A 14,412-nucleotide genomic window follows, 5' to 3' on the forward strand; every position below is an offset into this window, starting at 1 on the left:
CCCAATAAAGACTATCAAGGGAGTGAAACAATTGAGAATAAAGGCTGGTCTGGATGATTTGACCAGAGGAAGTAAGCCTTGAACTTGGTATGATGGAAGTGATGAGCACATGGATTGGTAGAGGAACGGGGTAATCATTCTATGGCCGGTATAAAATAGAAAAGAAGGAGAAATTCAAAGGCAGGGTAATAAAAACCAGCAAGTCAACTGCAGGGAATGGCAGGCAAATTGGCTTACCTCTGGAAAAGGACATGAGTTAGGAGATGCAATTGGAGTCACACAAGGCTGACTAAGGGCATTGATTGTTACTATTCAAAGTCAATTTAAACTTTAAATAAATAATCATGCTTAAGCACATCCATAAATTGACCCCCCACCCAAAGTGTGTGTTTTCCTAACTTTAACAAAAAGCAAAGAAAAATTTTACAAGATGAGAATCTAAACTCAAGAGATACAACCTTTGGAGGTCAAATGATCAGACCGTGATGAAATAGCAATCACTTGTGGTGTGTTTTTTAAACAACTAATAAAGAGTTGGGTTGTCTAAGTTCTATGTACCTCCTCAACCTTACGCTGATCTGGTCCATAATCCACTTAGCATATTTCTTTTAAAACACCCATTTTATTTCGTATTAAATCCAGCAGCAAATGAAAAGGCCTTAGGTGTATATTTGTGTGGGTCATAGGTGGGGAGACTGGTAGAAGAAAAGAGAAAGCAGGGTGTTGGTTTCAAAAGGCTAGTTAATGAATGCTTAAAATGAATACTTTATAAAGATATTTCTAAACTTGGAAAAAGAGGGTAAAGTAGTCCTGCACCCAGGCCTAGAAAACGAAGGCAGAAGAAATGTATAAAATGAAAGTCCTATAATGAGCAAAAGGTTTCTATATTGCTGAATCACACCCTCTTTTCAACTCAGCTGGTTAGAGAAAAGATGTCAAGGAGATGGGTAAGGGGAGAAAATGGCAGTACAGGAGCAAGTCCTCAGTTCGGACTATTGGAGATCCTTCTTGTCGAATGAGGCCTGGTGATGCCTTACTGGCCAGTCCGACTTTGATAATCCACCAGTTAAAACGGGAACAGCAACTCCACAGTGCCTGTTCTCTGGGCCTTCACAGAAGTCACTGCTTTTCAACAGCAAGGCCAGGAGGACTTCTGGGTCCCCAATATATCCATGGAAGAAGTTACTGGCCACCAGCAGCTGCAGCTGTTCAAAATAAGTAAATTCATTAATAACAAAAGCAAGAGACCATAAAGAAAAATAAACATTTTACTTTCAGTATGCTGAATGATTCTGAGTGAGGTACCCTGACATCCATATCTTCCAAATGTGCTGCACATTGAGTTTTTATATTCAAAATATTTCTTTATTTCTTAGTTTTAAAAAATCCTCACAAATTCTAAAGACAGGAGAGTGAAAGCTATTCTCTACTTGTAACATTTATTCATTACTGCTTATGTAGTTAATATAGAAATTTATGCCTTTCAAATTTTTCCAATAAAAGAATTCTTCATTTAAAAAAACATCATTTTTTCAGTAGATATTTAGTAGATATTTGTTGAGTGACTGTTATGTATAAAGTTCTGCATTATCTCCTAAGTTAACAACTATAAGTAAGATAGAGATTCTGCCTTCACAAAGGTTATATATAATTGTAAGGACAAATTATGGGAAAATATCATGCTATAGCAGTATATCATTATTTAAAATAATAAAAATAGCAATAAGCTTTAACTAGAATTCAGATCAAGAAATCAGAACTTTTCACTCACCATTCTAAAAACGAATTGCATAATGTTTTGTTTATTTTGCTGGATGTCAAGAGTGTAATTTTATTTTATTTTTCAGTTACAATTGACATCCAGTATTATTTTGTATTAGGTTCAGGTGTACAGCATAGTGGTTAGATAATCATATATTTTACAAAGTGTTCCACTCTATATGTCCAGTACCCTTCTGGCACTATACATAGTTGTTACAATATTATTGACTATATTCTGTATGCTGCACTTTATATCCCCATGACTATTTTGTAACTACCAATTTGTACTTCTTAATCCTACTCACCTTCTTCACCTAGCCCCCCAATCCCATTCCCCTCTGGCAATCATCAGTTTCTCTGTGTCTATGAGTTCATTTCTATTTTGTTTGTTCATTTATTTTGTTCTTTAGATTCCACATATAAATGAAATTATATGGTATTTGCTGTTCCTAACTGGATAATATTGTTATAGTCACAGTCTAGAGCAAATACAGAAGCAATGCGGATATGTGTGACATACCTGCTTCTAACTATTTGATGACTATTTGATGACTATAAGAGACTCACTTCAGCTTTAAGGATACACATAGACTGAAAGTGAAGGTATGGTAAAAGATATTCTATGCAAATGAAAACTAAAAGCAAGGTAGCCATAGTTATATCAGACAAAATATATTTTAAGCCAAAAACTGTAATGAGACAAAGAAGATCATTATATAATGATAGGGAACAATTAATCAAGTAGACATAGTAATTGTAAATTTTTATATACCTGATATATATTTATATATAAATTTATATATTTATATATAAATATTTATACATAAATATAAATTATATATTTATACATAAATATAAATTATATATTTATGTATAAATATTTATATATACATATTTATATATTTATAAAGATATAAATATGTATATATAAATATATGAAGCAAATATTAACATCTGAAGGGAGAAATAGACAATAATACAATAAGAGCAGGGGATTTCAATATCTCATTTTTGACAATGGATAGATCATCCAGACGGAAAATCAATAAGAAACATTGAACTTAAACTCCACATTAAATGAGATTGATTTAACATACATACATAGAACATTTCATTCAACAGCATAATGCACAATCTTCTCAAACACACATGAAACATTCTCCAGGAGAATTCATATATTAGGCCACAAAATAAGTCTTAATAATTTAAGAAGATTGAAATTATATCAAGCATCTTTTCCAAACATAATATTATGAAACTTGAAATCAATTACAAGAGGAAAACCAGAAAATTCACAAATATGTGGAGACTAAACAACATGCTCCTGAACAACCAAAGGGTAAAAGAAGACATTAAAGGAAAATAAAAACTACCTTGAGACAAATGAAAATGGAAACACAACATACTAAAACTTGTGAATGTAGCAAAAGCAGTTCTAAGAAGGAATTTATAATGATAAACACATTATGAAAAAAGAAAGATCTCAAATAAGCAATCTAACTTCACGCCTAAAGGAACTAGGAAATAGAAGAACAATCTAAGCCCAAAGTTAGCAGAAGGAAGGAAATGAAAAAACAGATGGGAAATAAAGACTAAATGCCTCCTCATAAATAAATAAAATAACAGTAAAGAGAGTTGTGAAATGCCAACCACACATTCTGTCTCTCTCTCTCACACACACACAGATACACACATACACATACACATACACACACATGGTAAAAAAAAAAAAAAAAAAAGACTTAAAAGACGATAGAAAAGATCAATAAAATCAAGAGCTGTTTTTTTTTTGAAAATATAAACAAAATTGACAAACCTTTAGCTAGACGAAGAGCCAAAGAGAGAAGACTAATAAATAAAATTTTAAAATGAAGAGGAAACATTGCAATTGATAACACAGAAATATCAATGATCATAATAAACTATTATAAATCATATACCAGCAAATAAGATAACGTAGAAAAATTAATAAATTCCTAGACTCATACAACTTAGCAAGACTGAATCATAAAGTAATAGAAAATCTAAACACATCAATTACTAATAAGGAGATTCAATCAGTAATGAAAACCCTCCCAACAAAGAAAAGTCCAGGACCAGATGGCTTCACTGATGAGTTCTACAAAATAAAGAAAACTTAATACCAATCCTTCTCAAACTCTTCCAAAAAATTAAAAAGGAGGCTAACCTTCCAAACTCATTTTCTAAGGCCAGCATTACCCTGATAACAAAGCCAGACAAGGACTCTACAAGAAAAAAAATTACCAATATCCTTAATGAACATAGATGTAAGAATCCTTAACAAAATATTAGCAAACTAAGTTCAGCAGTACATTAAAAGGATCATGTACCATGATCATGTGGGATTTATTCCTATGATGCAAGGATGGCTCAACAAATCAATAATTGTAATAAACCACATTAACAAAATAATGGATAAAATTATATAATGACATCAATAGATGCAGAAAAAGTGTTCAACATCCTTTCATGACAAAAACTCTCAATAAATTGGTTATAGAAGGAACATACTTCAACATAATAAAACCACATATGACAAATCCACTGCTAACATCATAGTCGATGGTGAAAACTTGAAAGCTTTTTCCCTAAGATCAGGAATAAGATAAGGATCCTCACTCTCACCTCTTTTAGTCAACATAGTACTGGAATTTCTAGCCAGAGCAATTAAGATAGAAAAATAAATAAAAGGCATAGAAATCAGAAAGGAAAAAGTAAAATTGTCTCCGTTTGCAAATGACATATATCATATACAGAAAACCCTAAAGACTCCATCAAAACACTGTTGGAACTAATAAATGAATTCTATAAAGTTGCAGTATACAAAATCAGTATATAATAATCACTTGCACGTTTATATACTACAACAAATGATCAGAAATAGAGAAATTAAAAAAAACAAGTCCATTTCCAATAGCACCACAAATAATAAAATGCTTAGGAATAAATTTAACCAAGGAGGTGAAATATCTATACATTGAAAAACTATAAGACATTAATTAAAAAAATTAAAGGAGACGTAAATAAATAGATATTCTATGTTAATGAACAGTTAACATCATGAAAATGTCTATGCTGCCCAAAGCAATCTACAAATTCAGTGCAGTTTCTATCAAAATTTTAATGGCATTTTTCACCAAAAAAAAAAAAGAAGAAGAAAATAAAAGAAATTCTAAAGTTTGTATGGAATCACTAAAAGACTCCAAAAAGCCAAAACAATTTTGAGAAAGAACACAGCTTGAGGCATCATACTTCCTAATCTCAAACTATATTACAATGCTATAGTAATTAAAACAGTATGGCATTAACATAAAAACAGACACAAATATTAATGGAACAGAAGAGAGCACCCAGATATAAATACACATATGTATGGTTAATTAATTATATTTTATCCTCATCCAAGGACATTTTTGCATTTATCTTCAGATAGAGTGGGAGGGAGAGCAGGAGGAAGAGAGAGAGAGAAGAAACATTGACGCGATAGAGACACATCGAGTAGTTGCCACCCACACAACCCAAACTGGGGCTAGGGACAAACTGCAACTGAGGTACATGCCCTTAGCGGGAACTGAACCCAGGACTCTCCAGTCTGTGGGCGGCCGATGCTCTAACTGCTGAGCCAAACCATCCAGGGCTGGTTAATTATTTTTTGACAAGGCAGCAAGAATATAAAATAGAGAATGGGTAATCTCTTCAATAAATGGTGTTAAAAAAAACTGGATATCCACATGAAAATTAATATAACTGAACCAATATACTATACACCAAATAAAATAAAAATGATCAAAGATTTAAATGTAATATTTCAAACTTTACAGATCTCAGAACAAATCATAGAGAAAAAGCTATTTGACATTGGACTTGGCAATGATTTTTTGGATTTGACACCAAAAGCAAAAATAAAAAAATAGAACTACATTAAACTAAAAAGCTTCCACACAGCAAAGGCAACTTACAGAATGGAAGAAAATATCTGCTAGTCATATATCTGATAAGGGGTTGTAAACCCAAAATATACAAGAAACTCATACAATTCAATAGTAAAAAACCCAAATAACCCAGTTTAAAATGGGCAAAGGGCCCTGGCCACGTGGCTCAATTGATTGGAGTGTCATTCCATAGACCAAAAGGTTATAGATTTGACCCCCAGTCAGGATACATACCTAGGTTTGGGGTTCAATCCCCAGTAGGGGTGTGTATGGGAGGCAACCAATTGATGTTTCTCTCTCCCATCAATGTTCTTCCTCTCACTCTCTTCCTTCCTCTCTCTCTAAAAATTAATAAAAAGCATCCTTGGGTGAGAATTAAAAAAATAAATAACAATGGACAAAGGACCTGAACAGTCATTTTTCCAAAGAAGACATACAAATGGCCAAAAGGTATGTCAAAAGGTGCTCAACACCATTAATCATCATGAAAATGAACATCAAAATCACAGTAAGATACCACTTAATACCTGTTAAAATGTCTATTATCAAAAAGGCAAGAGATGAATGCTGATGAGGATGCCAAGAAAAGGGAAGACTTTGTGTCTGGTTGGTGGAAATGTAAACTGGTGCAGCCACTAAGGAAAACAGCATGGAGATTCCTCAAGAAATTAAAAATAGAACTATCATATGATCCATCAATCTCACTTCTGGATATATATCCAAAGAAAATGAAATCACGAATCTGTATTCCCACATTCACTGCAGTATTATTCACAATAGCCAAGGTACGGAAACTATCTAAGTGTCCATCTATGGATAAATGGGTTTTAAAAATGTGATATCTATGTTTACATACAGTAGAAATACAAATAAATAATACAAAAATTAATTAATAAATCATAATACAAAAATAAATTTTGTTTTGTGTATTCACAACTATAAACCTACTTTTGCCCCCCCGCGTGTGTATACACACACACACACACACACACACTGAAATACTATTCAGCCTATAAAAGAAGGAAATTCTGCCATTTGTGACAATACAGATAAAATGGGGGAGCATTATACTAAGTGACATAAGCCAGTCAAAGAAAGACAAGCTCCGCATGGTGGAATCTAACAACAGCTACAAACGTGACCTCGGAGGAACAGAGCAGACGGGTTGTCAGCAGCATGGGAGTGGGGGGAAGAGGGACAGGCGGTGAAAAGATGCACATTTTCAGTTATAAGACGAATAAGGTCTGAAGCTGTAATATATAACATGGTATAATGATACTGTATTGTTTCATTAAAAGTCACTAAAACACTTAAGTGTTTTCACCAAATAAATAAATAAATAAATAAATAAATAAAAAGGTAAATATGTGAGGTGATGGAGGTGTCAATTCAGTCGATGGTGGAAATCCTTTCATAGTGCGCATGCTCATCAAATCGTCACATGCACGCTTTAAATGCATTACAACTTCATTTGTGAATTATACCTCAATAAAGTTGAAAAATGTTAATGCATTTAAGAAACAAGTAGATTAGTAACCAAAAAATAATAAATCTAAAACAAAGGTAAGGTAAGGATACAGCTGCAGTCATTCCGAGGCCACAGAGGTCAGCCAATGGGCGGGCAGCGCTGTTCCCAGAACCACAGGAAAATGCAGCGCAGCCCTGACGGCTTCTGAACCTAGGGCACAGCGTGGCCCGAAGCCACATACACCACTCCCCTGTTCATCTGTGTGGACTGATACATGTCTGTTTTTCTACTTAAACCAACTTAGGAGTTAGGTAGGAGGGGAAAGGAATTAGGAGTTAGTCAGGAGGGAAAAGCTGAAAACATTTTCACTGAATTTCTTAGGCATCACTTTTCCATGTGGAATACAAACTAGAGCCACCTTGACAAGTAGAAATGTGCTTTCTTCTAATATTTTAAAGGTTAACAAGATTAAAAAGAAAGGAAGGTTAATGAATCAGAAAAGGCTTTGACCACGTATGCTGGTGAGCTCAGAGGACCCCCCTGGGGTCTTCCCACTGTATCCTTCTAGGTATAAAAATGGTCCAAATGGGCAGGAGAGAGTCCGGATTTGTATCTGCTGTTTGTATATGGCTATATAGTTGGGGTTTTTTTTCCATCCTCTGTCATTTTGCAAGATCACATTTTTATCACTGCTGCTCAGTTTACACTCCTGGATTTTCCTCTCTGCGTTCTTTCCCCACCGGGAAGACAACCAAACCCCTGGATAAGATGTCTGAGAAGCCTGAAAAGGCGAACAGTAGGGAGGTGGAATGATTTGCTTACGGGTAATAATGCCACTCCGAAGCAAATGCCCCCATTTAAAGGACAAAGAGAAAAGGAGGATCATACTGTTTGTAGGGGGGAATCGCAACATAAACTTATCTCGAACCTGCTCGCGCAGCTGCCATTTTCTTGTTTCGCAGCTTGTTCTCCAGAGCTTGCTGCACGGTGAGAAAAGGAGGGAGGGAGAGAGTGAGATTTTCTGGGGTTTTCCACTTGAATAAAGGTAATCATTCTGAGAACTACATGGTAACCTACCTGTTTCATCTTCTTCTGTAGATCCAGGTTTGCTGCCTTTTGGCCCTTTGCAGTAGCATTGAGATAATAGATGGTCAAACTAAAATTTAAAAAAATAAAATTGGGGGTATTTTTCAGTTCCTCAGAATTCCTCTTACATGTACATTATGTCATTGAATGGAGGCACTAGAGTGGACTTGAAGGCATTTTCTACTCTAAACCTTGTATTTTGCAGACGAAAGACTGAGCGAGGGGAAGAGGGGAAGAGGCGCACTCAGCCAGCGGTGACTGGAAGGACCCGGGCAGCTGCACCTCGCTTTTCCCCTCCACAGCCGGGGCTGTTCACTGTGCCCTACTGCCTAATTTTAGCTGCTTCTTGGAAATGCATTACCATCAATTTAAATTATAATTGAAGTAACATTTTAAACTGATGTCAATGGCCTCCCAGGGACTGGAATATCTACTGAAGTTTAGGAATATGTGGACTAAAAAAGAAACTGACTTTGTGCCTTCGATCCCTTCCTTTGGCGTTTACAACTAAGAATATCCTCCTGTCACAGTTAATTAACGTGGATTTTTTTTCCATGGGATGTATTGTTTGCATGTCTCCCTCCTTCAAAAAAGAAAACGCTTTATAAAGGAGTACTCTTGGCTTTTACGTGACATTTACATTTCTAGAAAGAGCAAATTCCAGCCAAGTATTGCTGCAAAAACCAGTATGCTTATCTTCACTTAAAGCAAAACAAATAAACAAAGAAAGAAATAATGCAGTAAAAAAAAAAAAAGAAAGAAATAAAAAAGGTAACTGGCATTCCTCTTTGTTGTAAATAACTGGACACTGAACACATTTCCCCTACTCGCCGACATGCCAGAGTCTATCCTTTATGAGCCGCTGGTGCTGGCAGCACAATTATTGATATGGTTTAGCTGACTTTGTTTATCTCTTATGTGAGTGGCAGGAGTTTGATGGAATTACATACATGAAAGCATCAGACACAATATCTGGCATGAAGTAGGTGCTCAATAAATGTGTGTGTGTGTGTGTGTGTGTGTGTGTGTTATAGTAGTATAAAGATTGTCTTAGAAAAGTGCCCAGCATTGAAGGGAAAACATAAGAGACCTCACAAGTCATTTGCAGTTCTGGGATTCTCTGTTTATTCTTCACTTTTTTTCTGTCTGGTGATGTACCTTAAGTGTGCATTCATTATAAATCTTTGTTTTCAGTCTCCAAAGGAATCAAACTGCCTGCAGAGAACTAACTTAAGCTCTCTTCAGTCACTCAAAACCACCTACGCTGATTTAATATGACCCACTGGGGAAATTCAAAATGCTTGTAACATGTAACATTCTCTAATTAAAGGTAATAAAAAGCTAAGCCAGTTGTTGGGGGTCCCATAAAGTGGAACATGAGACCTCAGAATTTGAAAAATAAAATCAGCAACAAACTGAAATTTGGCTTTTAAATTAGAACCTCGGAACTAACATTTACCTTGCAGTACTATCCTGCCTACTTTCCTCGTCTAGACCTAGTTGCTATCCATGGTCGGCAACTGATAGTCCCCAGGGCAAATCTGACTCCTGGCCTGTGTCATACGGCCCGTGAGCTAAGAATGATTTTCACATTTTTAATGGTTACATAACAATTTACATAATATCCTCAATTTTACCTCTTGGTCCACAAAGCCTAAAATATCTGGCCCTTTAGGAAAAAGTGTGCCCACCTGGGTGTAGACCATCCGTGACAAGTGCTTTCAGCCCTTCTGAACATGCCCGCTCATCCTGAACGCAGTGTTTGGTGCTGCAAATGAGGGTATGTGTTTGCGGGCAGAGGGGTGGTGGTGGTAAGAGATGGGAAATAAGACATGGGTTTGAATTCACTTATTAGCCATTAGATTTGGGGAGGATCGTCACGTGCTATCAATAATATGATCGATCAGTGAGGCCAGTTTATTAAGGTAATTGTGCAAATTAAATGAGTCACTATATGGAGAGTGCCCGAACAAAGACAGTGTCGGTTCCTTTTCAACACTCCCAAAACAGCTTATTCAATCAATATTCAATTAGTGGCATTGGAACAATGTTGCTACTTTGCTTAAAAATAAATCTCTCAACTAGTTCAGAATATAGTCATAAAATCTGACATTAAATTTTGTTGAGTGTGCTTTAAAACAAGATCTCATTTATACCACAAAAGGGCTTGAACTTTTAAAAGCCGCAGGATACTTATGCTCTCAACAGCCACTATATCATAAAAACACGGAGAAGGAAAAATTGCTTCACGGCCATCTGGTGAAACATGCTGCCCCCAGCTTGTCGTTTTCTGACACATCGGCACCAGAGATTCCTGTCAAGTCCTAAACAGCACCCCATGATCAAAGTTCTAACATGTAATAATAGTAATCATGTGGTAAGAATTAAAAAAAATAATCTAAACTATAGTATCTTACTTTCTTAAAACTTAGAATGGGATTTTGCAGGAAAATTTTAGGTATCAAATTGAAATGAAACACGTTGAGCCCAATTGCACCTGAAAAACATTAGTCTCTGGAAAACAAATAGCAATCTGTTTCACTGTTTCATTACCCCCACAGGCTATTAGCTCTCCCTCAAAGAAGCCATCATGGTGTAAAGGGGTGAATGCTGGATTTACTGTCCAAGTCCTACTATTACTATTCTGCTCTAGCCTCACCTAGGGAAAATTGTTGTAGCTCACTGTCCTTAGAATCCAACTTGTCTTTAAGCTGCCCTAATTAACAACCTCAGAGACAGCAAGACGAACAATGGGGAATGTTATAGAGGGCTTTAGCCCCATAAAAATTAACTAGAGTTTGACCTTCACTGGGAATTTGAAAAGCAACATCCTCCAGGAAAAGGGAGGACACAAACGGCCCCAAGGCCAGAGTGTCCTGCATGCTCTGTGAAGAAACTGATAGGGAGAAACTGAAGCTCCCTTTACCCCATAAAACTGTAACTGTTCAACATGTGTGTATTGCATCTGACTGACCGCTGATATCTGTCTCGAATTTGTTAGTTTTTAAAACTTGGATAATGGGATGAATAGCAGGACAGATGTATGCTGACCCAGTTCACCCAGTTCCCTTTCGCCCCAGCTCCCTCCCCCCTCCGTTCCCTCCTGCTTATCGCTAACTGCCTCCGCTTCTGTACAAGCAGCTTGCTTGCTCTGCTAAACTCTTGAATGACCCCTGCCCTATATAAGCAACGCTCCCCCTGAGCTCGGGGCGGCAGTTCTCCTCTGTGTAGGTTGGCTGCAGTCCCTGCGCAGGTAATAAAACATCCCCAAAAACTGAAAAATGGAGTCTGAGTGTGGTCGATCTCCTGGGTTACAACAAAAATCACCTCACTCTTCTACGCCAGTTTCTTAATGTATACAGTTGAAGAATCTAACGCCTGCCTTCGCTGATGGGGATGACCATCGCAGAGACAGGGTAACAAAACACAGCTCATTTACTTCAAACCATTGGGAGTTCTCTCACTATGATTTCCTAGTTTTCCTTTGATCGAAAAAATCTGACCCTGGTGTCAGCTTTGTTCCTAGTGTCCCTGAGGATGGTTTCATACTTGCCCCCCTTGACTGAAAGCAGGGTAGTTCCAGACTTTCTGTTTAGGAGGGCCTTGAGCAATAAAAAGGAGGCCTAGGGCACTTCCCTTGGCTCTTCCACAGCAAGTAGATGTAGATGTAGATGTAGATATAGATGTAGATGCAGATGTAGATGCAGATGCAGATGCAGATGCGGATGCGGATGCGGATGCGGATATGGATATAGATATGGATATGGATAGATATATAGATACATATTTTTTGTCATTGTTAATCCTCACCCTCTCCCGCATGCAATCCAAATGGGGCCAAGGATCTAACCTGCAACTCAGGTACTTGCCCTTGACCAGGAATTGAACCTGTGACCTTTTGGTTCGAGGGCCGATGCTCTAACCACTAACATCTTATTTTTGCCACTGTTCTAACCCCGGCCAGAGTCAAGCATATATTTTTACTGAGAATGTAAGTTTATCTGTGGTGGCCAAGAGTCAGAAGCCAGTGAGAGGAGTATGAGAACAAAAGGCCCCTCCCAAATTCTCCTGGAAGTATCACCTCTGACTTTGAAGGGAGTGACCTTTCCAAGATTCCTCTTGTCCTCTGATTCTATTCCTATGGACACACAGTTACTGATGGCCTCCTGGGTACGGGTTGCTTTTTAAAGATTCCTTAAGCCCTGATTCGGAAATATATTCCCAAGGGGAGCATTAATTTAGAGGTTCATCATTTGAGTGTGTTCACAGCCATCTGCTTTATGGAACACGAGGTGGGGGCCAGGAGGCAGGGAAGCTCAATGTGCTGATTCGATCTAACATTTAGCATTTGCATTTCCCTGGCTTTCGCTGTTCACCGATAATTATTTTGGTTACTTGGGAACAAATCTTTTAATCCTAGTCAGGCAAAGACAGATGCAGGTAGCTGTGAATCATGTCCAAGAAGGTCAGAATATGGCTCATAAATTTAAGCCTCTCACCACCACGTAAATCAGCACTGAATTTGGTTAGGTTATAGCACAGCCCGGGGAGAGGGGAAGAGGCCGAGAAAGCTGAAACCGCAGAGGAGCCGGGAACACGACGGAGGCTCTCTCCGTGGGGAGAGAAAGCACATACACCATAACCAAAATCACAGCGATGACCAGTCCAGGGTTAGAAAGCTGCCTCAGGATCTTCGCCATCCAGCTCGGGAAGTCATGCTCCAGCGTTTCTCCAATGACTTCAAACATCCTATTTTTGCCACTGGGAAAAAAAAAAAAAAGGAGAGAAGTTTATTTAAAATATATGGAAACCATGGTTACAGGGGAAAAAAAGAAAAGAGAAAAGCTTCCGCAAACACTGCCAAAATACTCTTTCAGGTTAGGAGTCTGAGGTTGCACTATAACTCCTGATACCTTGACCTCATCTTGTCAACGTATGGATTATATGTGATAAATTTTATCCCAATATAAACACATAATCGAAACCTGTTAGGACATTCACCACATAATTGGGAGACCAATTTTAAAAGCTATCTTTCTAAGATTTTGATTGGAATATGTTTTATAAATAGCCTATCAGTCTATCCCTCGGCCAGCTCTCCTTGTAGAATACTCTCTTTGGGCTGAATAAACAGTGCACTCAATTTTTAAATGAGTCTTGGAAATGAGCATAAGGACTAGCGTAATGAAATAAAATCCATATATAATCCAATACATCTTTCCATGCAATAGCTTCTATCTCATTCTCCACCAAACCTCTTTCATGAGAGCTATTAATGGGTAACCACACTGAATGATGAGACCTTTCTCTCTCAGTATTTCCTCTGACAGGTCCTAAAAAGTACCAACTCAGTTCCACTGCCAAGCACATAAAATGGGGAAAGAAGGAAAAATAAGCCTTAAGAGCAAAGGTCTTAAATGAGCTTGTTCTCGACCCATTAAAATAAGACACAAACCCTATAAAGAAGAAAAATGAGAGCAGATGTCTGTCTTAATTTAGAACATAATATTAAAATTATAAAGTAATATCCATCCTGATAAGTTATGCTTTTTAGTTCTGCATATTGATTTACTATTGAAAGAGGTAATTTTCAGAAAAGGTACTAGGTTGTTTATCTCCAAGTTTTATGTATTATCAGAATAAAGGTTGGTATAACCATATAATATTTTGGTTTCACTTTTTTTTTTCATCTTTAAACATTCTCAATTACTAAATGAACATAATCCCAAAGTGAAGATTAATTTTTTTCTCCTGAACTAATAATATCTCTCAATAGACAGAGAATGGTTCCAAGTATCTTCTCAGGTGTCGCTGGACTACTGAGGTATAAATTTTGCTTCACAAATTATAGATCTACACACTAATTAGAAAAACCTATGCTACATAAAGGAGAATGGAGTTTCTAGACAATTTAATATTATATAAAATTATTCCATCAAAGTTTCTTATTGTTCGCCATTTGTCTCCCAGCCACGTGGAATACAGCCAGCAGGAGAGGGTAAGCAAGAGGAGAGAAGACAATCCACTCTCCCTCCTCCAGCCTGTCCAGCTAACGAATGTGGTTAGAATGGGGGAGCTAGAATTACGCAAAAGAATCCCTACCTACAAAAATCTTCTTTGCATCCTAGTATAACCCAAATGCAA

General features: G+C 37.0%; 1 protein-coding gene across 1 annotated transcript in view; it reads right to left on the reverse strand.

Moving 5' to 3' along the window:
- Positions 1–1,182: 1,182 nt before the first annotated feature.
- TMC1 (transmembrane channel like 1) overlaps positions 1,183–14,412 on the reverse strand; it is a 111,085-nt gene continuing 97,855 nt past the window's right edge. Inside the window, 4 exon segments of the mRNA XM_036261702.1 lie at positions 1,183–1,205; positions 8,111–8,162; positions 8,260–8,338; positions 12,904–13,029. Coding sequence (XP_036117595.1) covers positions 1,183–1,205; positions 8,111–8,162; positions 8,260–8,338; positions 12,904–13,029 — 280 coding nt within the window.

This window comes from Molossus molossus, unplaced genomic scaffold, assembly GCF_014108415.1.
Source record: "Molossus molossus isolate mMolMol1 unplaced genomic scaffold, mMolMol1.p scaffold_m16_p_14, whole genome shotgun sequence".
Lineage (NCBI taxonomy): Eukaryota > Metazoa > Chordata > Mammalia > Chiroptera > Molossidae > Molossus > Molossus molossus.